Source organism: Aethalodelphis obliquidens, unplaced genomic scaffold (genome assembly GCF_003676395.1).
Source record: "Aethalodelphis obliquidens isolate GAN/ISIS:26980383/991018 unplaced genomic scaffold, ASM367639v1 scaffold14, whole genome shotgun sequence".
NCBI lineage: Eukaryota > Metazoa > Chordata > Mammalia > Artiodactyla > Delphinidae > Aethalodelphis > Aethalodelphis obliquidens.
In genome coordinates this window covers 32,472,898-32,500,449 of record NW_020837958.1, presented here as the reverse complement: position 1 = coordinate 32,500,449, position 27,552 = coordinate 32,472,898, and the positions used below count along the sequence as shown (strand labels likewise).

At 47.4% G+C, this 27,552-nt stretch overlaps 1 protein-coding gene across 13 annotated transcripts in view; it reads left to right on the top strand.

Annotated features, from left to right (window-relative positions):
* Window positions 1-27,552, top strand: part of TEAD1 (TEA domain transcription factor 1) — a 262,078-nt gene that overhangs the window by 190,648 nt on the left and 43,878 nt on the right. For 7 of the 13 annotated variants that reach the window (XM_027115345.1, XM_027115351.1, XM_027115353.1 and 4 more), the window contains 5 exons: window positions 12,368-12,379; window positions 13,156-13,290; window positions 14,423-14,469; window positions 15,375-15,436; window positions 16,403-16,527. In XM_027115345.1, the coding sequence (XP_026971146.1) occupies window positions 12,368-12,379; window positions 13,156-13,290; window positions 14,423-14,469; window positions 15,375-15,436; window positions 16,403-16,527 (381 nt within the window). Of the gene's footprint in view, window positions 1-12,367; window positions 12,380-13,155; window positions 13,291-14,422; window positions 14,470-15,374; window positions 15,437-16,402; window positions 16,528-16,589; window positions 16,661-27,552 lie in introns of all 13 variants that reach the window. The other 6 variants (XM_027115355.1, XM_027115343.1, XM_027115347.1 and 3 more) reach the window with 2 other exon arrangements.

Here is a 27,552-nt window from a genome sequence, read left to right as displayed (position 1 = left end):
AAAAAGAAATTGGAGGTGAGGGCTTAAAAAAAAGATAGGTCTTAGAGATGGGAAAGCTCTTGATCAAATCCATGTTTGCAATTCCGTTTATACTTGAGTTTATTATTTTTTTTGTACATGTGCCTCATGTTCCAGTCTTTTAAAATATACTTCATAGCAAAAACAGAGGCATGGACGACTTAAAAATGCAAGTTCTCCCTATTTTCCCTTGTTCCAAAACTTGCAGTAGAACATGCATGACTTTTTCCCTCCATAATGCCCTATCTGAGAAATGCAAAGGGATTATAGTTTGCGTGGAGGAGCTCCACTTTATAATAAAAATGAATCTGTAGTCCATATTGTTGTCTTTCCGACAAGCCTGTTTTTGGTTCTGTTCTGATTTTTCCCCCCATACATTAAGTAAATTTGTGTTTTTGTTCTAAACTAAAGGACAAAGTGTGATTTCACAGCCCCAAGTGGTGAACACTGGGACCCTTCCCAAAGGCCTCCAACATTTTTTATGCAAACGACGCTGACTGTGAAATAGGTCTAGCGACCAGGAAGGCGCATTTGGGGTGCCCTCTGCAGTGGGCAGCATGCTGGCTCGCTCGCTCACACATGTGGCTGATGGTGGCTGGCTTTTGGTTGCACTGGCTGAGCAGTTGGAAGACTAAAATAACTTCGTAGCTCCTGCTTTTTAACCAAAGGTGCAGTCCTTTCTATGTGGATGTAACTACCCCAGTGTTTGCTCAAGTTCTCACTCTGTTTCTAGTTTCTCTAACGGATTAATGATGTACAAAGAAGTTTACAGACATCAATTTTGTGTTTCCATCTGTGATATTATGAATTGTTCTATTTCTGCACTGTGTGGTTCCTGTATGCTCACCAGGGCACATGGCCCTGGACCGAAAGCCCTGTAAATGGTGGGTAAAGCTCTCCCGGTCAGAGGGGATCCCCATGGGATTCCACAAGCACTCTTTTTCTCTCTTGGTGACTTTACAAATTTTCCTCAATGGAAACAGTTTTGCCATTATCTTATACATACACATACATACCAACACACAGTCGTTTTTGTGTTTGTTCTTACAAAAAGACTTCCCCCCACTTTCAGCCAGCCCTGGACCACTCTCCTCTGGGGCGGGCACGAAGAAGAGGCAGAGACAGAGGCAGTGGGGTAGCAACTGGCTCAGCATTTCATCTCCAAGAACCACCTCCATCTTCTTACAGTTCCTTTCCTTCCTCCCTACCTCATTACTCTTGGAAAAATGGAGGCCTTTGTTCTTCCCATCAGCTAATACCAGTCGAGTGTTCCAGGCATGGCGCTTATCACAGTGGGCAGTTAACAACCAATCCTCTATTCACAGAGCTGGCCGTGGAAATGGGAATGTGAAATATAGGGCACTGTAGGATAAGTGTCCGCAGAAAGAGCCAAAGTTAAATGTGTAGGCAATCCCAGAGACGAGCTGTATGGACAATGTGCTGCTGAGTTTGGGGATGAAAGACAGGAGTTACTGCAGTGCAGGGCCTCTTGTGTGTTCTCTCACATAAGCTCACTACAAAGTGAGTTCCACTCTCAGATTTTCAGGAGTAATATTCAGGAAACCAGGGATCCAAAGGTTTAATTAACTCACCAAAAGCCATCCAGCATAGGAAGTGGCGAAGTCAGGATCTGAACTTTCTGAATCCTAAACTACTGCTCTTCCAGACAGGGTTTCCTGTAGCGGAGGCTGAAGTGGATTTCAAGCAGTAGGCTTCTCATCAGTACACACTGTAGATAACGTGTCACCACCCCTCACGCCCCTTTGGACCTGGGCGTGCAGGCCTTGCTTCCCACAGTCCCTCAGCCACTACATTTTAGAAGTAAGATGATTTTTAAACTTTGAGCCATCGGTCAAGATGTGGGCCTAATTTGGGATTGACGGTCATCAGTATCTTGGGGTGATGTGTTCCTGGCTGCAGAGCTGCTGCGTCCCCACTCGGAGGGAGTTAGGACAGTTGAGGAGAATAAGGCTGGCTGCCACCTGCCTGCAGATATCCTGCTGCCTTCACCTCCCACAGGCGTTTTATGTTAAAGATGCCCTCCTTAACCTTCCTGCCAGCCATTACCAGGAAACGGGCTCAGGCCCCTTGGCGTGGTAGGAGGATAGAACTCCTCTCTCTGTCTGCACTTTCTTGTTCAGCTCTGGAGTCTAACGTCCTCGGGAGGCAGGGATGAGCATCCTCGCCGAGTTCCTTGTGGGGTCAGGCTGATAGCCTCTGACTTCTTGGCCTCCCAACACCGGCTAATGAGATAAACTCACTACAGAAGTTGAAGTCATCTCAGTAGACAGCAAGGATAGCTTCTGAGCAGGGGTAGGGGTGGCAGGAAGTATCCAGACTCACAACAGGTGCCGTGCTTTGTCTGAGACGATGCAGCAAGACTTCCTGGAGGAGATAGCCGTTGACTGGCCATCTCCGGACCTGTCCTGGCCGTTCCTTGCCAGCCGGGCTTCTCACTATTTCTCCGCATGCTCTGAAGTCAAAGGATTTCTGTTCTCTGGGGTGGACAGAGGCCTGTGGCCCTCCTGTGAAGACTGAAGCCAAGTTTCATTTCCCTGTTCTCCCTCGGGGTTTGAAAAAGTGGTTTGCTCACACCTGGGGCCGGGGCCAGGGCCAGGGCCAGGGCCAGGGCCAGGTGTGGCTTCCGAGGACACCCTCTTGCCTGTGAGCCTCTCTTCACTTTCCCAGGAAGGGTGCAGGAGAATTCTTGAGGCTAGTGGTTTTCCAGCCTTTTTTAAGCAGCAAAACTCACATTTCAGATTGAAATCTTACTCGAAATTTTCCATATATAAAAGAGTAAAAGCTGTTTTATTTAAAGCTCACACTCTCTCATCCTTAGCAGTGGCCTCTTTGGCTGGTTCTGTTGAATAAGGTTTGAAACCCCACACTGCTTTAGGCAGAAGGAAAAGGAAATGCCCGCCTCTCAGCCGTGCCTCCGGCCTTTATGGGACAGCTTGGGGGTCCCACTTAGAGCCCACATTTTCTAAATTCCGTAGCCTGTTCTGCCATAGCCTTCTGAAGAAAACAGGCTCGAGAGAGTGGTTATTCTCATGTCACGGTTGTGGATGAGTCATCCTAGCTACAGAAGTCACGCTCTTGAAAATCTCTTAGGATGCGTTTCAAAGGTCAGCTTTATGCTTCTGCTAAATGCATTGGTTCTCAAAGTGCTTGTTTGTGAGCCAGATCACCCCAAAATGTGTGGATTTTAATTTTCGTTTAAAACAAAATTGTTTTAGTAAAAGTTTTAAGATTTCCGTGTAGATTTGAACTTTAAAAGCGCAGAAATGATTACTTAATTCAGTCCAGTAATGGTTCCATTGAGAAGCCATGTGTTCTAGACCCTTTAGTAGGTGTTGGGCATGGAAAGTTGAATACACAAGAGTCTCTGTTTTGGGGGAACACTCATTCTTTCTGTTATTTTTGGCCACATTTGGGGAAAATACAAGATTCCCGGTGGATTGTCCCCAGCTAGGGGGCTCTGCAGTAGAAATTTAACAGAGCAGTGCAAAGACCACGCAGTGAAAAGGATGATTAATTCTGAGTGTGGGGGAATTAAAGAAAGCCCCGTGGAGGGGGTTCCATTAGAACTAAGCGTAGAGGAAGGTAGAGAATTTCCACAGATAATGGGGGTCGGGGGGTTGGGGGAACCATGAAGAACACCCATCTAGCTGGAGGCATGGAACGAGGAATGAGACTGGAGGGGTGAGGTTCCCCTGAGGAGCATGGGAACACGCAGGGGTCGTTCACAGTTATGCTTTGGAAAGATCCCTCCAACCATTTTTAGAGGATAGCGCGGAGCGAGGCAAAGCTGGAGGCAGGGAGGCTAATTCAGGGGCTGCTCTAAGAAGCCAAGGGAGCAAGATGTGGGCCTGGACCAGGGGCCGACCAAGCACCCCTGGGGCCCTGCTCCGTGGCTCTTGTCCATCCGTATTGGCACCCTTGGCTGGTCCCCACTCCACTCCAGTCTGATTGCTGCATGCTCTTTCTTGCTCGTTGTTTTTAAAGAGTGAATTATGTTAAAAAGTTCTATTCTTATTAAGTCTGAAAACTGTACACTGAAACTTTTCAAAGGCAGCATTTAAAACTTAGGTTAGGGCTTCCCTGGTGGCGCAGTAGTTGAGAGTCCGCCTGCCGATGCGGGGGACGCGGGTTCGTGCCCCGGTCCGGGAAGATCCCACATGCTGCGGAGCGCTGGGCCCGTGAGCCATGGCCGCTGAGCCTGCACGTCCGGAGCCTGTGCTCCGCAACGGGAGCGGCCACAACAGTGAGAGGCCCACGTACCACAAAATAAATAAATAGATAGATAGATAATAAAAAATTAAAAACATTAAAAAAAAACTTACGTTATTAAAGCCCGGGTTCTCTTAAAGTAATGGCCATTAACTGAGAGTGTACATCAAAATTAACTATGAAGTTTTTGTTGCGAAATTTTAAATACACCAAAAAGTTAGTACAGAGAATGACATATTAAGCATTCATGTTTGTACTATCCAGAAATTATTTTCATTATATTTCCTTTAAGGTTTGTTTTTTTTTTAACTGAAAGAAATCAAATGGCAAAACATTATTCTTACTTTTTCTAATTTCCTCTACCTACTGTCTTTCCTCAACCAATCTCAGCCCCCCACCATCAGTGTCTTTCCTTGCCATTTAGTATTTCCCTGAGAAAATCAAATCCAGTGAAAACTCTCTCTTCTCCTTTGGCCCTTATCCTAAAACTAAGCTAGATTTTTACCCATTGTTTACTATGAACTTGTGCTAAAGCCATTGGCACCAACCTGAGACTTCTTCTCTATAGTTTATCCTGGCCTGAGCTAGGATAGACTTGGCCAACAATTTGGGATGGCCTTGGACACAGACTTCAACCACAGGAGAGAGATGCAAGGGGCAAGAAAAACTAGGGGATAGTTGAAGAGGTCAAGGAACGATATGAAGAGACCAAGAACCATCAGCAGGGAGACTGGGGCAGTAGGGAAAAGGGTGAAGGGGCCAGCAGAGTGCGGGTGAGATTCAGAAGCCCTAAGATGGATTGGAACTGCAAGGCATTTGTGGCCAGAGTGCCAGAATATTGGACATCAAATATATACTTTTATTTTTTTTTAATTTTCTTGATTAAAATGTCTAAAAGACAAGTCAGAGTGTGATAACCGCTGGTCTAGAACAGAGTCATTTCTCTGTGATGGGAGGACCACATGTTTGGCCCCTGCCCAGACAAGATCCTTTTGGCCCACCCCTCTTCAGGTGCCTGGTTCTAGTTATAAAGTAGAAGATGGATCCGTGCAGTTACAGCATGCAGGTGGCTTATAGGGCTATGGAACATGCATTGAGGAAGTCCACAGATGCTGACTCAGAAATCTCCCTTGGACCTTGTGTCACCAGCTGGGTCTACAGCAGTGTTGCCCATGCCGGTTTCATGTGTTATCTTCCATCTCCCCCTGTTCCCTAGTTTATCCCCTCATTGGAATCTGCAATTGAGCAGTGAGAGGCAGCAGCCTGTCTGAGAAGACTTTGTGTGGTACAGACTGAGGCCTGGCCTGCAACTTTAGACATGATTCTGTACTTTGAATTATTTCACTCACCATTAATTCATCCAAAGGTCTTTAACTGTTTTTGCTTTTTTTTTTAAGCTCCATGGATTTATTATCCCAGCATGTAGACAGACTGCAGAAATGTTCTCTGTGCGCTATAAACAGTCTCTTCTTTCCTACTTAGAGTTCCTACTTAGAGTTTCCTGCTCTGAGTCTCTGTATGTTCATTTGTCCTGGGAGGTTGTCCAGTCCCCGCCCAGAGGCCTCCTTTCCCTGATAGCAGCAAAAAGGTGGTCCTTTATTTGCTGGCTTCAGAGGCCTGTGAGAGCCACAGCCAAGCTCTGCAGGCCACCACCACACTGTGGACTGTCCTCATCTTTGTGGACTGTCCTTATCTTCCCCTGAAGGTGGACCAGGCCGCTTCTGGTTTGGGGTGTGTTTTGGTGAGTGCATGAGTCCAGACAGTGCTAAGAGTAAAGGAAGTCTTTGTTCTGCCCTAACCTCAGCAGGAATACATCTTAGGCAATAGACGTATTCATGTCAAGCTCTGGATTGTATTGAAGAAAAGCCTGTACTTGCTGACATTGCATCATCCCAGTAGAGCAGAAAAAAGCCTGAGCTTCTCTGATTGTGTCCAGTCGTTGGTGACTAATTTACGAGCTCCATGTGCTCCCCGGGGCCATTTTCTTCGTTCTCGCCCTGGTGGCCTTTGTGATTTGATTTCTGAGCAGGCCATTCTTTCCAACCTGCCATTCCTTCCAGTAAGCAGAGAGCTTAAAGTTCAAATTGTTGATTTAATTCTCTTGAGGAGTTCAAGAACTTTGCTGTGGCTTTGCTGCATCTACACTGCTGAATCCTGGCTGTGTCACCACTGATTCTATCCAGGAATGGGCCTGTCCACGGGGAAGACACGCTGCACTTCATCCAGTGGTGCTCCCCATGGCCTTCTGAGCCACTTTGCTCGTTCAGGCATTGACTGTTAACAGTACACAAGGCAAAAGAAGCCCGAAACAACCACCTCCTTTGTCTCGACGCCAGCACCAAGGCACTTGGCCTTGCTGCAGGATTTGGGAAATGATACACCGCCTTTCCTGGCATCTCCCAAACTTCAAGGAGTTCTTTTGCATTCATGACATGTACTCTTTCTCCTCAGCAATATTTTCATTACCTTTTTTTAAATTTAGCTGGGTTAAAACCAAACCTGGAGGCAGTTAAGTTCTTGTGCTTGGATGTGGTGGAATTAGAACCTCTCATCAACGGTGTGATGATACAGAACTTACAGTGTAAACTAGGAGACTGAATACATTTACCTTTCTATGGCAGCTGAGCCAGGTCTGGACTTTCTCTTTAAGGACAACATAAACAGCCTCATTCTACATTTTTATCCCTTCCTAGGGAAATCCCATTGTTAACTGGCCTCCAATATAAACAGTGCTCAATCACATTGAGCCCAGAGGTTATGTACTCAGGACCAGGGCTCCTAAGCATTTCAGCTCTCCAGTGACTTGAGCCTGGATGGTCGGTCATGTGGGCCCCATAGATGGCACGTCCACAGAATGGCGAGGCTGTGGGCACTGTGTGCTCAGAGTGGTTGATGTGGTTCTCAAAGCACTCTTGAAGGTGAGTGTTGTCGTCACTTTGCAAGTGAGGATGCAGAGGCTTGCAGTGGCTAAGGGGCTCACGCAAGGGTCACCAGTCTGAACTGGATCCCAGGGCTATCTGGCACCACAGCCCAAGCAAGCTGTGTTGTCGTGCTGCCTCCTTACAGAGTGCTCGCTGGTGGAGGATGAGGGCTCATTGCCCTAACTCGAGATGCTTTTGCATCGTCTCCCTCAACCGAGCCCTATTTTCATTGTGTCTGCCTGTTCGAATGAAACAGAGAAGATGAGTGGTGGGAGCTGGTACTTTCTGGCTTTTCAAGGGAGATTTGCCTCCTGCCTCTTACTGTCCCTCACGGGGAAAGGGGCTAAAGTTAGTGGGTGCCTTCTCCCCAACACCCAGACCTGGCATTAGCAGACCTAAAGCCCAGGCTTCCTGGTAGAGAGTCATCAGGCGCACCTACAAATCACAGATCCTTGTCTGCAGTCCTTTATGATGCTGAGCCCCACATGAGAATTAAAGGAAACACTATTGACAATTATCAAATACTAAATATAGAACAGTACATTTAAAAATGGACAATGGTAAAAGCCTTGAAAAATTTTTCTTTGATGTGAATGGAGTTTTTGGCATTTGGAAATACAATAAGATGAATTAATTGCTACTCATTACATGTCAAGTCAGGAGAAGCATGAATGGGCCTTCTCTCCTTGGCATTAGCCATTGCCCGCCTGAAATAGGCCCTTTTGTATTTACTCCTGCTTTTTCTAATAATAAGCAAATTAGAGATCATGGCTAGAAAAATTCAAGTGCCCTCCATCCTTTCTCCAAGCCATCATAGGCTCTTATGATGTTTATCTGCTTAAGGGCTACTGCTAATAATTGTAGAGGTCATGTGAATCCACATAGTGCAAGATTAGAAACAACATCTGCAAAATTACTTCTTAGGAAAGTATTGTTTTGTCTTTTTCTGAAAAATGATTTTGCAAGCAAATTGCTATCTTTCCTCTCATGTGCTATATTTTTATATTGCTGAGAGAAGTATATTTGGAGAAGAACACTTAATAGCTATCCGAAGTTTTTGTATCCATGGTCTTTATTTTTGACTGTACATATTTTTCCTGATGTATTGGTGGGCTTCCATATGAAGAAATTAGATTGGAGTCTTTAAATTCTGAAATGATGGCCCCTGAATAAGCAGGATTATATTGATTTAGTATGCTGTTCATTCAGATTTCATATGTAGCCACTATAATATAGTACATGCGAGCATGCGCCATTTTATATTATCTTTAAAATGTGTTTATGGTTAATGCCTAAAAATTATGAGATAATTGATTCCCCAGAATATTTAAAAGCTGAGAAAACAGAGGGGGGAACAAGGGTCCCCTACTTTCCAGAGACTGATTCATAAAATCTCCCTGAGTTTGAAGAGCGCACCACTCCAGCCATGTGCATCTGTGATAGGCTGCCTTCCTGTCATGTATATCACCTGAAGACATTTTCCAAACATTGTGTACATTTCAGCAGCAAGAGGAAGGTAGTCAGCTGATCCCAGAGTTGTAGTGGCAGCCTTGCTCTGCTTCATGAAATATGAAAGCCTGTTTACTTAGTAACAATAACAGTTTGAAAGGCTTCAGGCTGAGAAGTTTATGTCTGCCATGGCCTGCTGGACCCCGCGTGGCAGAGGTAGTGAGGCCGTTGACAGCGCGGTATGCCAGGAATGGGGCAGGAAGAGAGTCGAGTGGGTACTGAGACGTGCACCCTGCCTTGGAGTGCTTCGTCTGCCCTCAGTCTCAGGTCACATGGGCTGTTTGTTCTTAGCACTCCATCAGCAGTCTTAGACCCATGTTTCCTGCTCCATAAATATTTTCCACATTCCAGGTTGTGGGTTTGAGTTTGGGTTTGGTTGGATAAGGGAGATATGCCTTTTCTTTCCCCACTTTGGCTTTCTATGGCCTCATTCTTTATAATCTTAGGAATAGAAGGGCTTAAAATCAGTAAAAAGGAGTGAATATGAAGTTGTCCACGCTTTTTCCTAGGACACATTTTTCCTCGTGCATACTCGTATGTACACATGCATACACTCAGTATTTTCTGTAATCTAAGACATCATAGACGATAACTCAGTATTGACTTAATAACAGTTTTTCAAGATAAAACAATGTGCTCATCCTTTGTAAATCTCTTCCACATCTCAGAAATATTAGTGTGAAAACATCTTAGAATAAAATTAATGTGGTGTACAAATGTAGCATATATTTCTGATTTTACTTAAGCTACTGCTGTTTGGATGGATTAGCGACACCCCCACCCACACCCCCCTTTATTCTGGGGGTAGGTGGTGATGATAGAGTGGAACGTTTAAAAGTCCAGGATATTAGACTAGAATGACACAGAGATGCCAGGCCTGACACTGAGAGTTATAATTTCTTCAAAGCCAGGCATGTATCTCTAGGCTGAAAATGACAATTTAGACATCCTTCAATTGAAATCTCTCAGCTAGGTGTACTCCCATTTCAGGATAAGTAGGCCTATAGCCAGTCTCTCAGTTCTGATTTCGAGATCTCCCTGGTGGTGCTTATTATCTGCAGGGTTACTTTAGATTTTAAACAAATTTTTAATTTTCCATCGTATATCATAGGTAGAGGGGAGATGTTATAAAATTAAGTGAGTACTCAGAATGTCACCACTAAAAAAAGTAAGAAATAACTGGTGTAGACATTTTAGTCCATTTGTAGGAAATTGCCTATTCTCAAATAGGTAGGTCAAGTGCAGAAAGAACCTCTACTTGAGATAAAATTTCCTCTCTGCACTTGGCTTTCTCTCTATTAGGACAGGTGGCCAAGAACTGCCCAAATTTTAACATCCTGCTGTCTTTTCACTAGTGGTTTTTCAGCTATATGTATTAAGATGTATTTGCTTATAATGGATGTCAAACTCACAGCTATGAATACTTTTAGAATCAGAAGACCTTTAGAAAATAAAGTACAACTCTTTCCTTTGTAGTTGAAGAAAATTAGAGTGTTAGGTGATTTGCCCAAGGTAATACAGCCCATTAATGTCAGGTGGAGGGCAGGTTTGGAACCAGGTCTCCAGACTCCCCAGCACGTACGCCTTTTACTGGCATAGAGCAAGTTGGTGTGCTCGCAGCAGTTGACTTGCTCTTCTGCTTCTGAACTTCTGTTTTCATTTGGGTACCTGGTGGAATGCTGGGTAATAAGAGAGTCAAACCTGACTTTATTTAACAAAAGAAAAAGACCGTATTCTGAAGTGTCTGGAGCTATGTGACATAAATGGCAAAGGTGGTGACTTTTCTCCTTTCCTCATTGACTGATTACCCTGTTAGAAAAGAAAAGTATCAAACTTTCGTGAACGTTTTGAAGAACTTTTCAATCAGCCTAGCAAAGGGAAACATCTCAAGCAACTCTAATAGAGTAAGAGTGGGTTGTGGAGATGTAGGTACTTATTTCCATGTGGACCTGGACTTAATGATTCCTGGTCACTGCACCCAAGTGTGCACAGACGCACTTTGTATTTGGGCAAGCAGAACCGCCCCTGTCATCAGCATTTCATAAACACAGAAGTCTCAGGTCCGAGAGAGGCCCCATGACGTACTCTTGGAATAGAGCCAAGCCCACAGCTCTTTTGTAGTTATTCTGCACAGTCTGCATCGGCCAGGCAGACAAGCAGCCTGGGCTGCCATTTTCTCAGCTCCCCCCGCCTGGGCCCTGGACAGGTTGTAAGGCTTGTAGCTCGCTGGGGAAGGCACCTGTGGTTATACCTATGCCATTCCTTCGGTTTCCTTGAGGGTACTGATAATCATTTTATTAAGGGTTACATGACTTGGGGGCTGGGGTCCAAAGGGACTGGTCCACAGAGAAACCCATGAGCTTGTATTGATGTCAAGGTGCTCTTGACAGAGAAGGAAGGAAGTGTGACTGAGCCAGGTTTCCTGTTCCTTATACCAGGGTTACCCTCTGAGGGGATGGCGGGGCAGGTGGCAGGTGGAACTGCAGGACCAGCTAAGGGTAGACTGACGCGCACTGAGGTTTGTACGTGTCAGGCCCAGTTTGGCTGTAGGGCATTTGCACACACACGGTCAGTTTATCATAAAATTCCACTGACTTCAATATTTGCCTTTTTTCCTGGGATCTCAGTGTCTGAAATGTTTCAGGCCTTTAAAAAAAGGTGACCTGAGAAAGCTGGCTTCAGGATAGAACGTTCAGCAGATTAGCAAATGGAACTTCAACTCGAAGAATGCCATCTGACCAGAGGCAGCAAAGGCATCACTTCAGTCTCTGGGGACCAATAATCCTGCAGGCCTCCAGAGCCCTCCTGGTGTCATTCAGCTGCAGCAGTGCCCTTACAGATACTCATTATGACCATGTGTATCCCCGAATAGCTGTTAGATGAGGCTCGTTTTTTCAGTTGAGAGCCAGAGAAGGGTATGAAATATAAAATTTTATGCAAACGTTAGGCTCCTTTTCAAGGGTTAATTTAAGCGTTTTGAAAATTCACACGGAGCTCCTGGCAGTTACGGGGCAAAGTGGCGTCCCTACCTTGGGAGCACCTGATTGATCTTCCTTAGAACCCTCTAGTACTTGTCTTGTAGGCTTTGATTCCCCCCCCCCCCCTTTTGGCCTTGCCTTTGGCGCCTCAGCATGTTTATTCATCACCTTTGGGTAAATCTGTAAACATTGAAGCCACCTCTCAGCTGGTACTCAGTGTCTTAGCCTGAAGCTTCCCTTGACCTTCACTCTCTGTCTGAACTCTGAATGACAGCTGGGGAGAGTGCTCTTTTTACTCTGATGTCACCATTTTGTTCCTGTTTTGATGGAGTCTGGGCCTGGGATAGCTTGCATAGACCTTGTGCAAGCAGCCAGGACCCTTGACATGTTTACTGAGTGTGAAGCCCTGCCCCCACCATCAGGGCCTGTCCCACACCAGGGGCCTGACCATTTCTCCATCTGTACTGGGGAAGCCTCAGAACCAGCTCAAAGGAGTTGGGAGTTGCGGTTGTTGATAATTGCCCTTTAGATAGTTACCTGGGTCACACATTTCTCCTAAAATGTGAAAAAAAAAAAAACCCACGCTCCTACGCATTGTATTGTACCCAAGTGTCATGTGTTTGTATACGTATATATTTTTTAACTAAGAAGAAAAATAACCCTGCCTTGGTAACGCAATCCTTTTAACAAATTGTTTATTGTTGTATCCAGGTAACAAGCATGGTAAGTATTTTCACCAAATCGAGTATTCTGTACTTTAGCTGTGCTTGGCAGACTTTTTGGCTAGCTATGTGTTCTCAGCCTTGGCTTTTTTAGAAAAGACCCTTTTAGGAAAAGGGGAAACCACTTACCTGGTAGCATCCCCTGTGTCCTTAGGTATAGAAAGAACCCGTCTAGCCTTTGACCCAGGCGGGGATACCTGAGAAAGCATGCCCCCCGCCAGCATGCTGCTTGGCCCCGTCATCGCCCTGCCTCATCGCCCCGCCGCCCCGCTGCTTCTGAGCCTCCCCACCAGGTGTCTGCCAGGGCTCCCAGGCCGAGCACACAGACGGGCCTCCCAGCACTCTGTGATGGTCCTACCCCAGATCCACAACCACGCCTCTTCTCTCACCCTCCTCCCCATCTGTGTGCTTGAAAGCAGGGCCTTTTTTCCCCCCTCTCCTTGAGTCTGTTAAGTAATTGGAGACATCTCCCTTTGGAAGCTGGAAAAATAAATACGTTGTCCACTCTTCTCAGAGGCTTCCCATTCTGTTGGAAAATGGATTAAAATTTTTTTTCTTTTTAAACCTTGCTACTGGGTGTTCTCAGTAAATGTTCAGAGTTAGTAGGTTGAGTGTGTTTTTAGCCTTCTGGCTGTGTTTATTTATCTGTGCATGTTTGCTTTTTTGGCCTTTTTTGTGGCACTGTATTTTAGTCCCTGTGCTCGTGGCTGTGCCTGTTTAAGCTGCCCGGTAGCCATGTGTTGTGTATTAATTCTGTGTGTCACTGTCACCTTCAAGGATCAGACTGCAAAGGATAAGGCCCTGCAGCACATGGCCGCCATGTCGTCAGCCCAGATCGTATCAGCCACTGCCATTCACAACAAGCTGGGGCTGCCAGGGATCCCACGCCCCACCTTCCCAGGGGCGCCGGGGGTAAGTCATGAGGTGGATCCACAATGATGGGCCCTGAGCGCATGGGGTCCACGTGGCCAAGCACAGAGCCATCCACCTGGCGCTTCTTGTTAATTGGGTCAGGTGTAAGAGAGGGTAAGGACCATTTTGTGGCGCCCTGTTGCTGAGTGCAAAATGGTGAAAGAAAGCATGGAGCGTGGGAGAGGGGGAGAGTAAGAGAGGGAGAAGGAGAGGGAAGGAGCTTAGTCCCTGAAGACATGGAATTAAGTATCACTTTTTTGGTGCCCTTCCAGGTTGTTATCTGCCTCTTCAGCTCTATCATTTTAATCCTGGCCCTTGGTCTCTGTTCCTGTGTCCTCAGGGTCACTTTATGGCAACTGACTCCTAAAGGGACAGAAGTATTCTATTATCATTTTCATTTTGCACCTGCCAAGGGCTGAGAAGCTTAATGTTATGATCTCATTAAATCCTCAAAATAATCTTAAATGCCTCTTACTGTTATTGCCATTTTACAGATGAGAAAACTGGAGTTAATTAGTAACAAAACAAGAGTTTGGGTAACTTGATCGTAATCACATGGTTAGCGATGTCAGGACTCATACCCAGGGCTCTCTGACTCCCTTGACATCCTACTGCCTTTCCAGCAGGCCTCCAGTCAGCGGGCACCAGAAAGCTCAGGAAAGCTCACAGCAAAGGAGGCGTTTCTGCTGCTGCTCCGAGCTCCTGGCCTCTCGTTCTGAGCTGTGTCCTCTCCCCGGTGCTGGGAGCTGTGGAGGCACATGTTACACAGGAAACATTTCAGAATGGAGGGAGGAGGAGAAGGGTGGGTAGGCACATGGGTAAAGCAGTCAGATGAGATATTTTTGAACCCTCTGCAGTGCACCCAGATTTCAGCTGGGTGTCAGGTGAACGCTGAAGAGCTGCTGCCTAGTCCCTGCCGTCCAGGAGATTTTCTGGAAGAAAAGCCAGAGGGAGCTGTAGGTTGCAATCTTCTGCAGGGCAGCGACCATATCTGCATTTAGGGAAGGTCACTTTGCAGCTGGTGGATGATCTGAACCCACTGTCTTTAGCAAAGATTACAGTGCACAGACATCCTGAGCAGTGCTTTGAGGTGAACTCATAACCCTGAAGCTTTTTGCATTTTGCCTTCCAGTTCTGGCCGGGAATGATACAAACAGGACAGCCTGGATCCTCACAAGAGTAAGTTTGAGGAGGGGCCAGCAGTGACAACTAGGGGCTGGTCACAGCCCACCCCGGGTAGAGGTTTCCTGGCATCAGACTGCCTGCAGGCTTGGAGGAGAAGGGAGAATTAACCTGAGATCACCAAAGTCATCCCCTATTGTTATCTACTGAGGCCAATAGCAGGAAAGAGACTGCTCAGATCCGGGAGACGTGTAAACACCTCACTCCCACCTTAAGTATTAGTGGTCATGCAGCTGGCAACAGGAGGAGGGGCTCCATCCCTTCATGGCTTTGGGGGGCAGAGCCTGGGGTCCTCCTGAAAGTGCTTGCTTGAGAGAGGGCAGTGGAGGTGATCCTATAGCCCATTTTATTCCGGCTTTCCCTGTAGTGGGGGCAGCTAATAGAAAGTCCTACTGATGCTTTGAGGGCGAGGGAAGCAAGCTCAGTAAGCTGGAAGATAAGGGCAGTCTAGGGATAAAAGCAGAAAGGAACTCCTGCCCATGTATTCTCAAAAGAACTAGAGCTATTTGGCCCAGAGAAGGAGAGCCTGAAACGTCCCAATCCTTGCCTGGAGCTGGTGACCACTGACCTCGGTCTCTGCAGGGATCAGAGGAGAGGTTCAGAGGTAGATATCACAGCATGTGCAAGGCAGGCTGACGTCTGTCCAGCTCGTCCCCCGGAACTGGCATGAGGCTTGGTGGTTTGGTCCCCAGCAGCCTGCTGGCCCGTCTCAAATGGACAGCATACCTGGGTCTCTGTCTTGGCAGAGGTCTGCCTGGACTGTGCTACCACCTGCAGACAGGGAACCTTATGGTGACGAGGCCCCCAGGTGGGTCCCTAGCCCTGGGAGGCCAAGGCCAGGCCTGGGAAGTAGCCGCTGCTGCAGTCGTGGTTTCTGACTCTTCTCCGTCCTCTGTCTCCAGCGTCAAGCCCTTTGTGCAGCAGGCCTACCCTATCCAGCCAGCGGTCACAGCCCCCATTCCAGGTGAGTCTCTGCGGGACCCTCTTGCTTTGTTCCACAGCTGCACACCCTCCCTCACTTGCAGAGCCATGGACGCCCCCTTCTCGCCGGCACCCTCCTTAAGGCAGGGTTAGCCCGGAGCTCAGGAGGGTCAGGGGGGTGTCCCCTCCCAGGTCCTGATTCGCCTGGGTCATCTCTAGAGAGCTCTTCTCATGGGCTTTTAAAGAAACAGGAAGCCTGATCACTTTCACTCAGGACCCTGGGTCATCCTTGGAAGGGGAAGTTCCTGTGGTTCTTCCCTCATCATAAACAGGCCATGTGGGGCAGTCCCAGTCTTGAGGGCAGATAGGGTTTTACTCACCCTTTCTCAGAGAAGTGCGTTTCAATTCCGAACACGCTTTTTTAAAGGAAGCCCAGCCAGAAACCGGGGACCCAGCCGGCCTGCCTGCCTCCCGCCGCACGCAGGTGCAGAGGCTCAGTGGGACTCTCTCCGTTAGAGACTCCCCAGGCTGCCGTGCATTTGCTCGTCACCCTCTGCTCCAACACCACGGAGCATTCCAAGAGAGTATCCCACAGTGCTGGTGACTGCAGTCTTAGGGAAGGAGATGGTTGAGCACAGGAGGTCTTTGTTGCCTGTCTTTCCTGTCTCACAGGAGATCTTTGCCAGCACCTGCTTCCACTCTTCGTCACTCTTGTCGTGGTCCCCAGCGAGGCCCCTTTGCCCAAGATTAGGTGTCCTCACGCCACAGCCCTTAACCTGAGCTGGCGCCGGCTTTAGAAAGAGCCGCCACGTGCATTGCGCTTCTCCGGCTGGCCCTGCCTCTGGGCTCCTCCGCCGGAACCCACCACTGCCTGGCTCAGCTCCACCCCCGACTCTGGTGGACGGGCCTGTTGGCCTTTCCTCCTGGTAGGGCCCTGCCCCGGGGTTGGCCTGAGGCCCGAGGGGAGGGGAGCGGCCAGGTTGAAGGTGACGATCGATCGGTATTTCAGGGTTTGAGCCTGCGTCAGCCCCAGCTCCCTCGGTCCCGGCCTGGCAGGGCCGCTCCATTGGCACAACCAAACTCCGCCTGGTGGAGTTCTCAGCTTTCCTCGAACAGCAGCGAGACCCAGACTCGGTGAGTGTGCCCAGAGAGGTGTGTCCTGAACCCAGGGTTTGCCCCTCTTTCCCTGCCCTCAGGCCTGACAGGTAACCTGTGTGAAGCAGACCTGGTGGAGGATAGCGGAACAGCCCTTCAATTAAGAGAAAAGGTATTTCTGTTGACAAAATATGTGGAACTTCAGAGCTAAATGGTTATGGTGCTGTGGGCTGCGAACTCCAAGGATTGCTGGAGCTGTAGCGAAGGACCTTAACAGGCTCTTCTTGCACGTGGTGAAATGTAACGTGTTCTGAGCCCTGCCCCGTGGCTGGTGCTCTGTGCAAAGCTTGTAGATAGGATCACATTTAACCCTCACAGAACCCCATAAGGGTAGGTGCTCTGTGGTACATGAGAAAACAGAGGTTAAATAATTTCCCTATAGCCACAGAGTTACGGGTTAGAGATTCCAACTCATGTCTTTAAAACTCAAGCCTAAACGTTTAGCCATTATTCTACACTTCTTTTCAAAGCTGTGTCTTCTCAAGACAGCAAGCCACTACCTTCTGAAGGAGAAGCACAGAGTAGTACTTAAGTAATTTGAAGTAGAATGTGATGCATTATAATACCATAAATACCAAGAACATTGGCATCTGGACTCTATTTGTCGCTTTTCTTCCTTCCCATTTCCCTGCCCCATCTAGTGCCCGTCATCCCCCTGTTTCTCAGCCAGGCCCACCATTTCCCCTGCGTATGTGAGCCTCCCTTCTTTCCCATCCCACAAGCCTGAGACCCTTTCTTCCCTCCCACTCCTTGGCTGTGATTATGAGCATTGCATCTGTGTGTGGGTGAGCCCAAGGCAAAAACTAAAGAAATCATGAGTTTGTCTTTGGGAGCTTTACCAACTCCTTTCCATAATTTGTACCTCACCCCACCCTGCTGATCTCGGGGGCTACCAAAAGCACACAGGTGCCACGCTCTCTGGGTATTTGCCGCCTTGCTGTCATTCTGTTACCAGGAAAAATCATCATGAATGAGTTCACCGTCTGTTGTAAGTAACTTGGATACAGACATCTGGAGGTGACCTCTCCTGGGAGTGTTTGTACTTTGGCTCGCTGGAAAGCCTCTGATGGTAGGATGGGGGAGAACCCCAGGTAGAGGGGTTTCCGCCAGCCGTCACCAGAGTGGAGACTCGGGAACCCACGTGTGGCCCCCTGACATTTCTGTCTATGAATTGTGAATGCTGGGAGCTGGTGGAAAACTAGAGCCTGCTCCAAAATTAGGAAAAAATGAAGAAGGAGATGTAGAGTAGGTCATTGGGCCCATTGAGGCAGGTCAAGGAAAATGAGATTATTGAGAACAGGGAAGAGAAGGCCACCTGGATCCTCTTCTCTAGTGTCTGAGTGGCTTTACAAGAAGGGTGATGGTGAGAGCTTAAATCCCTGTCTGCGGGAGCATTGAAATAAACAACCAAAAAGATTACCTTCCTTTTCTTCCTCTTCTGTCTGAGAAGTGTAGATGGTTCTTTGGCTGAAGACTGGGCTTTTGGCCCAGATTGTGCTTCTGCTTTCTGGAACTTGTGTTTGTATGACACCTCATTGCTCGCAGAGTACATTGTCATTGGTTATTTTATTTTGTCCTCAACGTGCTGCTGGTGAACTGCATTCTTTTTTTCCCCATTGTACAGATGAAGAAACTGAGGCCCAGGCACATTAAATGACTTAGGATATTTAGCCAATAAGCAGGAGGACCAGGAGTTCAGATCTTCCGTTTCCATGTACTCTCTTCACTACTGTGAACCACCACCAATTGTGAAGGTCTCTTGGATTGTGTTTTCAGCCTGTGTATCTCCTGTATCAGCAAATCTCTCTCTTTGCTTCTGACCATTTTTTTAAGGAATAGAACTCCAAGACATTGGGAAGCAGAAGTCCCAAGATGTTAGTTGTTATCCTTGTTACAAGACTCAATATAATGTTTTATCACCAAAAAAAGAAACAATTTTTTTGTTTTTTTAATTTAAAAAGACTATGGCAGCCCCCTCATGTTGTAACTGTCCTCCTCAGTTATGGACCTGTTGGGGCCCAGGATGACCAGTTCCTCTTTTTCCTGTTGTTGGTGTTAATTGGGCTTCACACTGTGAATCACCGGCAGATTCATTCAGTCCATTCTATAAACATTTATAAGCACTTGCATGTTCAGGGCGCTGTACCGAGGAGGGGCCGGCCCAGTGCTGCACAGCCAGCCACTGACTCTGCCCTTGGCGGGGGTGGAGGGTGGGGGTGACGTCTAGTGGGGGAGGCACATGAGGCGATAGTCACACATGAGGCCACTGCAAAGTGTGGTGACCACTGGGGAGGGAGAACACTGGATGCTGTGAATGAGGGACAGGGAACCGGGTAGGCTTCGTCAAGGAAGCAGCCCTCATGCCAAGAGGTAGAGCATCGATATGGGCAGGGACGAGTAAGGGAGAAGAGCACTCGAGGGGCGATGACTCTGTTGTAGATAAAGCAGGAGGTGAAAGCTGGTGACTAGCTTAGAAAGGCAGGGCCCACCAAGTCCTTGGAATAGAGTCTAGAGATACTTGTTTCATGTATGTTCAGGATTACACTGAAGACTCTGAACGGTTCGCAGTTGGCAAGGCAGAAATTGAGACACAGATGTAGAGAACAAACATGTGGACACCAAGGGGGGAAAGTGGCGGAGAGGGGTGGGTAGGATGAATTGGGAGCTTTTGATTGACATATATACACTAATATGTATAAGATGGATAACTAATAAGAACCTGCTGTATAAAAAAATAAATAAAATTCAAAAAAAAAGAATCTGAACGGTTCAACTAGATTTGACCTTTCACTGATGAATGAACAGGTTTGCCTCTTTAGCTTAGACTCTAACACGTGACTTTAATGGTGACAGATGTGGTAAACTAGAGAGTGAATTTCCAGAGTAGGAGGGACTTAAGGGAGACCACCCTGGACCGAGGACCAGGCAAACTAGATTCTCCTCTTGGCTTTGTTGCTCCCCAAGTGTGCCTTATTTCCTCTTGGGCGACAATACAGGCAGAAAAGGGTTCAGACCTGCCCACAGCCATTGACTAACGATCTCTCCAAGCCTCTTCTATAGAAAGAAATAGAATTACCTACCTCATAGGGCTGTGATAGGGATGAAAAAGAATCACACTGCACCAAGCTCATTAATTTATTTGCTTGGTTTTTGCCAGCACTACCCATAGACCCATGATTCCAGTGAACCCAAGCCATTGCAAAGACGTAGGGGGAAATGTGTGTACATGTCTGTATGTAGACAAAGATTTGCAGAATCCCAAGTTGAATTTGTTTAGGACCTTTAATTATTTGTCACTTCGTTGGCTTCCTTATCAAATTAACATGCTTAATGTTTGATGTTAAATTTTAAGGGTAGTATATCCAAATTTGTTTAAATGTACCAGGTGAGTTTCTTTTCGATGGCTTTAAATTTTCCTGTAGCTGGAAGTCTGAAAGCCAAAGAAACCATTCACATGCTACATGTTTTTTCAGTGTGACTTTGGACCTCAAGGGCCTTTACATGTTCATTGTAACAGCACCTTATGTTTGCAAAATGAAGCACATATTACATAACTGGAGAGGCTGGTGCTTGAGACTTGCCAGAATGCTTGTTTTAAGTAATCTTGTGAATTCTCCCCCATTTCAGTTAGTCAGCCACCTCTTTTAGTCCCAGCCATGCTGGAAATTCACTCTTCAGTTTACCACGTGTCACCTGCTACCACTAAAGATGCTTCACAATTCTGCCACCCCTACCAGCAGTAGTACTGGTGATAGCCAGCACTGTCTTACGCAACCCTATGACATAGCCTGCCCAGTATTAGGCAGCCAGCTGACATTGGAAATGGGATTCAGATCCAGGTCTGTCGATTCCATATCCTGAGACCTGTAACCAAAGGTTCTCGGGTCCATTTGTATCTGATGTGTGTACCTGTAGCCAGCCATAATCTACAAGGAGCTAAGGGAAGACTAATCTGGGGGATGAACGCCCCCTGCTGGCTCTGCCTCATGTGTAAACCAGACATTTCCCGGAGTCTGTGGTTGTTTATATTGGTGGAGAACCAGCAAGTCAGTCCCTCTGTTACCTTTGGCTCCACTAGAAGCTAAGAGAAAAACAGCAGAGGGTGAAGAAAGGAAGATCTAAAAAACAAAGACTATTTTAGAAGTGGTTAGTAATGCTTGAAAGTACACTTTCTACACGATTTCAGTGTTGCGTATCAAAGGGTGTTAAGTGCAAAATCCTCCACCCAGGGTGGGCTTTTTAAAAGGGCCTCGCCTGTAATCAGGGCCCAGTTCCTGGAGACCTGGAGCAGCTGCTCCTTTAGAGAAATGAAAACCCGGCCTTGATGAGCTGTGAGCTGAATCCCGTGTGTGCATGCAGAGTGGTTTTCCTGATAAAGCCTAATGGGATCCCTCTACCTGCCCCCTGGTGCAGGGCAGGTTCCTCCAGCCGCCCCGAAGCTCAGCCACATCTTCCCAGGCAGAGGTTGTGTATTTAATGCCTACCGTGATCTGGATTCCAGAGCAAGCAGGGCTGTGAGCAGGAAGAGAGTGTGTGAGTTCGGTTAGGTAGGAGTTACACAGCCAGAGAAAGGCAAGCTTTGGGATGGAGAGGGCGGGACAGGAGATTATTCTCTTTAGGTTTTGAAGGAGCAGTATCTTGGGGAAGGAGAAGTTCCATGATGTGCAGGAGCACACCTGGCCAGGGAGACACCTCTGCTAGTTGCAGCCATCACGATGACCTCCAGCATTGGCTGAGCTGTGTCCCAAGCCCTGCGTGCCAAGCATTTGACACAGGCACTGTTCTTACGTCCCGTCTCTCAGTAATGGAACGGAGGCTCGGGAGCATTAAGGTACACTATCAAGTTCCACTGCCAGGAAATGGCCGTGCCGTGGTTTGTCTCCCCTTTGTATATTCACCATGTCACTGTACTTTTGAAGAAATTTAAAAAATCACTCAGATGCAAAAACGGCTGCCCTTCAAGGTCTGAGCTCCCCAAGCACAGCCTGGATGTAGCAGGCCCTTCACACGGGGGCAGCCAGTGAAGGCAGGTGATCGGGACATTTGGAGAAAGAAAAGTAAGGACCCTTGATTTGGGCTCCACAGGAGGAGAGAATTCCCGAATGAGACCCAGGCCTGGACGATGGCAGTTCCTCAACCAGAAGGTGAGGAGTTTTGCTGCCTGGAGTGACCTGGCCCCTTATCTTTATTTCTAAGTGGCTGGAACAGCCTAAAAGCATGGGACTTCCCCAGTGCGGGGAGTGAGTCAGCAGTCTTCACAGCCTGAGGGAACCTGAGTTCTTCCCTCTGGGGGGAGTCTTGTCCTTCAAGATTTGCAAATATATTCTGCAGACAGCCTGATTCTTTTCCATACAGGCAGTTGGTTAGATGTGGACCCCAAGGAGGATTTCATGGTTTTATGTAGCTTCTTTCAAAGGCCTAAATTCACAGATCAACTGAAATTCCTTTGTCAGATCTCACAGATCCCGACTCTGGTTTGGAAAATGTGACCAGTGCAACTCTGAGGAAATAAAACATGGAGGAGGGCCGTGGCAGAAAGAAGAGTCAATTGTTTTGTATGGGAATTCAGTTGGAGAAGTAAGATCAGAAGCAAGGTTCAGATTCCAGATTGCCAGGAGGATCCTCGCCTATATCCTGGACAGAGTGGAAGAGGGCAAGTTCTCTCTGAAGAAGCTTCCAAGCCCTGCCGTGCCTGCTGATCAGGGGGTCGCTACATCTCAGAGCGGGGTTGTGTGTTCATAGGAAACAGCTCTTTGGGGAGATTTGGTTTCTGGTCCTTCAGAAAAAAGACTCTTTCTCTCCCTCAGTTCATGGCTTGTGTGTGGCTCTCATTAATAGTGAACCTGCATCCTAGCATCTGTGCAGCTCCCTAAGGCTCACACAGAACTGTCATGTTTCCTGTTTTGTTTGACCTCACACTGACCCGTGAGATGAGCAGGCCAGGTGACATCTCTGTTCAGATGAGGACACCACAGCCCAGAAAGTTTAAGCAACTTGGCTCAGGCCACACAGCTCAGAAACAGCAGGGCCTGGATTCTAACCCATGGGTTCTTAATGTACGCATCACATATTTGAGTACATGGTCAGAAAGCACGTTTGGCCTTCCAGGTCCTCAGGAGGTCTGACGGTTGGCTGTGCTCAATGTTCATGCTTCTGCCTGCTTTTTCTCTTACGTGTTACCACGTGTGGTCTTCCAGTAGGACGTGGGACATGGAGTGTTCTCCAGTGCTGGAGGTGACAGGTCGCTGTGACAGCCTTTCCCACCCTGTCCTGCACGACTGCCAAGCTGTCCTGTCAGCTCATCCATGCCAACTGCACCCTCTCGTAGCAGCAGTGGCTGGTTTGCTCTCCATGTCTGAGCTTCTCTGGACGCTCACCCCCTTTATTCATGACCATTTGGGGATGAGGCAATTGAAAGCATCTGGAAATCTGGGTTTTATAGACATTTCACAGAGGCCCAGCCAGGCTCCATCTGCTTTCCTTAGCAGGTCAGCCACCGCCCCCCCTACCCCCGCCTGCCTTCCTGGTCGCTGTCCCTGTACTCAGCCAGTGGGCCTTAACGGCTGCACTTGTGTGGGGAAGACGCACTTCTTTTTAAGAAAACAGCAGCCGCTCCATGGAGGTGGTGGTGGAAGTGGGAGGTGGGGTGAGGGGTTGCATCCTGGTGTGAGATCCAGGAAGGAAGGACCGATTCGTTCCTTGTTTCTTGTGTTCAGTGATGTTTCTTTCTGGGAAGAGCACAGGGAGGGGAGGAAGCAGCACCGGGGTGCCAAGTAGCCAGAACAGGGCTGGTGCCTCTGGACCAGCTAGCTGAGGAGAGAGCCTGCTGGAGCGTGAGCTCAGGCAAGCTCCTCTCCCCAGGGACTGAAGACGCAGGCCACTTTCCGTGGCTTGGTCCTGCATCCACTCCCTGTCCCTGCAGGGCCCAGGGGCCGTCACAGGTTGCCCAGGCTGCGCTGGGGGTGTCTGAGCAGACTGTCCAGGCAGGAAAATAACAGGAAGCAAATGTAGGTGATTTGTCCTTGTTCTGTTTCAACTTGTACATTAGCATCCCTTGACATGAGTTATTTGTCTTGGTTTCTTTGAATTCCTAAGTGGATTATAATTTTTCTCCCGGTATTATTTGACAGCAGTCATTTTTCAAGGTTTTACTGCGTTCTTCAAATACTTGGAATTTTTGGAATAAGTTTAGGGAAAGACCGCCATCTTCAGGTCAGACAGTGTAGTGCAGCGTTGGGGTGTGTCCAAGGGAGCCTCTCAGATGCCAAGGACCAGCAGATTCTTAGGGCTTTCCCTTTCCTTTTGCATAAAAAGTGAACTGCCTCATCAGAGGGCTCTGGACTGGAACGTATTAGCAGCCCTTTCAAAAAAGGGAAAAGAAAATTAAACCCCAGTGGCCACTTTGGGAGTTGCTTGTTCTGGTTTGTCTCATCTGCAGTAATGGGCAACCGCCCAGGCTGCCCTAGCCCCACTTGCGAGGACAGACTTTGCATTCTTCACGGACACGCCTTGGGGGTAGTTCAGGGGCCGGATTCCTCAAGGCCCCGTGTACACGTCACCCCTACCTCAGCTGCCCTACAGTACAGTGCATAATGGCAGTGTCAGGACAGTAGAAATCACCAATGTGTCTGAAACTTTCCTCTCAATTTCTGCTTTAAATTTTTAGTATTTCCATTTCGTTGCTGTCAGAGGAACAGCCATAATTTCAAGTAATCTCACCCGAAGTACAGAAACATCGTGATTATTGGGGAAAATAATAATAGCAATGATAATAATAACAAATTACATGCTTGGCACAGCGTTGTGCATTTTCCACGTGTGATCTCCTTTAAGCATCATGACGCTCCTTCGAGGTAGGTACTGTTATTATCCCTGCATTACCGATGTGGAGAGGCCTGAAAGCGCCCCTCCCAGATGACTCAGCTAGGAAGCGGTGCCGGCGCCAGGACTCAGACCCAGACCCTGTCTGATTTCTGAGTCTGGTGCTCAGCCCTCCTCCCCTGCAGCCTCCCTAAGCAGCAGAGAGAGAGGGAGAGCCAGAGACCAGGAAGGAAAGCGACCTTGCAGAACAGCTTTGGAGGAGGGGGAAAGTCCTTTGTTAATCCCCCAGGGTAGCTAAATTACCCTTCACAAGTCACTTTGGGGAGATTTTAGGATTACATTTACCTTTATCACTGTTTACAACTGCTGTGAAGAATAACTGGAGAGGTTCTAGCAATAAAAAGAGAAAATGAGCATTTCCCCAAGCCAGAATAGAAATCTGTGTATTAAGATTGTGTCAGGGGCTGCTGAGCCGCGGGACATCTCAATCCAGGTAGGATTGTGCCGGTGCAACATCAGTCTTTCTGGTGAACCCTGCAGGCAGACAGGGTCCAAGCTCCTGCTCAGTCATCCTGAGTATTTGAGCCTAGGAAGGCTCTATGATCTGACCAAGCTCCTTTCAGGTCCAGGGAACTTGCAGCCAACTGGAATGAACATCCTGCAGCACGACTCTTTGTGTTTTTGTTTCCCTTTATAGTTCTTTCCTCACAAAACTCCATGATGTTTCAAGATAGTTTTGGATTGGCTGTTTATTTAATTTAATAAAGTAATAGATGTGCTTCGTGTATAAGCCAGATCACACCCCATGCATGGCCTATAAGGCAGAGCAGCCATCGCCTGCCCCCTTGCCCTGTCTCCCACCCCCCAGTCCTGCTCCTTAGGAACAGCTGCTGCCGCCTTTTATTCCTGGCTTTGTATAGTATCTCCGTATTTCTAAACAACATGCTTCTACTCTGTATCTCAGTCCATCGATCTGCAGACGTTATCTCTGACTTCTTACTGTGGAAGACCAGGACTTAGCTCTCTGAACTTAGCACATCCTCACCCCCCCCCAATATGGTTACATCACAATTTTTGGTTTAATTAACACTCAGCGTTTATATTACAAACCTGTGCAAATTTTCTCACAGCATGGTTAACGTATAATGGGTTAGAACCATTTTCTTGATTGTAAAACTTGTTTTTTCTAAGGTTTGTCACTGCCTTTTTATTTGTTCCGTTTTTATATACCTACACAAATTCATCCTCCACATTTCTAACAGAATTCTCAAACTCTTCTCCAGACGATCAACTAAGTCAGGGAATCTCTCTAGTCCCTTTAGGAGCCCTCCAGCTTCTCGTCCCCTCTGGACTGGCTGCTGTCCAGGTCAGCAGCCCAGCTGCGGGCCAGTGTGTTCCTTTCACCTCTCTTCTGGGTTCCGGCCTCATCTCCCTCTTTTTTTTTTTTTTTTTTTTTTTGTTTCGCGGGCCTCTCACTGCCGTGGCCTCTCCCGTTGCGGAGCACAGGCTCAGCGGCCATGGCTCACGGGCCCAGCCGCTCCGCGGCACGTGGGATCTTCCCGGACCGGGGCACGAACCCGTGTCCCCTGCATCGGCAGGTAGACTCTCAACCACTGCGCCACCAGGGAAGCCCATCTGCTGCTTTTTTGATTTACTCCCTCATTTCAAAAGAACATATCCTCCTATTGCTACCTCATAGTTGCAGGGAAGGTCGGTTTTCTGAACCCTGACAAATCTGAGAGTGTGTTCTGTTCTCACGTGTGATGGCTAACTTGGTTTTCATCATGGTTTGCACCTTAGGCTTGTGAAGCTTCATTCACATTTTCAGGATAAATCCCACATACGTTCTCCTTGCTAATGAATCACACTGTATGTTTAGTGCTGGAGAATACTGCCATCCGTACGAACAGAGCAGGTAAACGCTGATTTAAGTCATGGGAGGGGATGTTGACTGTCCTTGATCCCAGTCTTCTCTATGAGAATCTTTGAGGACATGTATTTAATGGGCAGCCGATGGTTCTGACTACAGAGGCAAAAAGCTGGCTCTATACATTCACTCTGTAGGTTCTTTGAAGGGAGGGGCTTTGTACTGTTAGCTCATGGATTCCCTGTGCCCACCCCAGTGCCTGGTATATAATGGACCTTAGATGTGCTGATTTGTTCCTTCCACGGAAATCCACAAAAGAAATATGCAGAGTGAGCACCTTTTCTGTTGTTGTCATTGATATGTTGATAATCAGCATATCTACCGAGTGCCTAGGAGACTGTCTTGTCATTGAACAAGCCAGCGTTAACCTCTCTTTTCGATATCAAGGAATTTTAGGCTTAGGCTTTGGTAGACGTGACTCATCGACATTCACCCCATTTCTGCTTGTACATTCCCCACATACTTGGGATCGTTGGTTGTTGTTATTTTTGTTGTTTTTGTAAATATTTGTTTTCTGCCATATAGAATAGAACTGCCCTGTTTTGGTTTTGTGTTTCACCTTCAGTTTTGGGGAAACCACCACTGCTGGAAAGAAAATGGGATTTATTGGGGAAGGAGGAAGGGAAGTGAGGTATCCACCCTAGTCTTCTCTTATAAGGAGATCTGGCAGGATGGGAAGTAGAGCCTCACCAAATAGTTTTTAGGGTTTTAATTTCATTAAAACTTGAACCCAAACATATCAGGTAGACGTCTTCTTTTCAGCCTTCTAGATTTGGGTGCAGAGGGATTCCTCACCTAGCCAGGTTGAATTAAGGAGAGAGGGAGGTCTGTTTGTCCCACTGCTGTGGCCTCCAGGATGCCTTCTTTAGCCCTTTGTATTCTTAGAAACAAAGTCACCTCTTGGCAGGAATAAAGCCACTCAGATGCCAACAGTCAGGGTTTGGTTTCAAGTCACCAGCCTCGGGGAGGCAGCGCCCGATTTCCTTTGGCAAAGACAGCCTGCCCATGCTCAGTTCATTTCAGCCACTTGGGCACTAAGGTAACTCCTCAAAATAGAAACCTCTGAAGCCTCTATCTGATGCATCTGTGAATAATTATGTTTGTCCCGAACTCTAATTTCATTTCTCAGAATTTTGAAAACGTTATTCAGCTTTTTTCTCTTTTCTCAGATCAACTTTCAGAAAAAGTAGATCTGAGTTAGAAGGATCTAGGCATTTATATTTTCTTCTGGAGACAGTGTGGTTGATGTTTGCAGC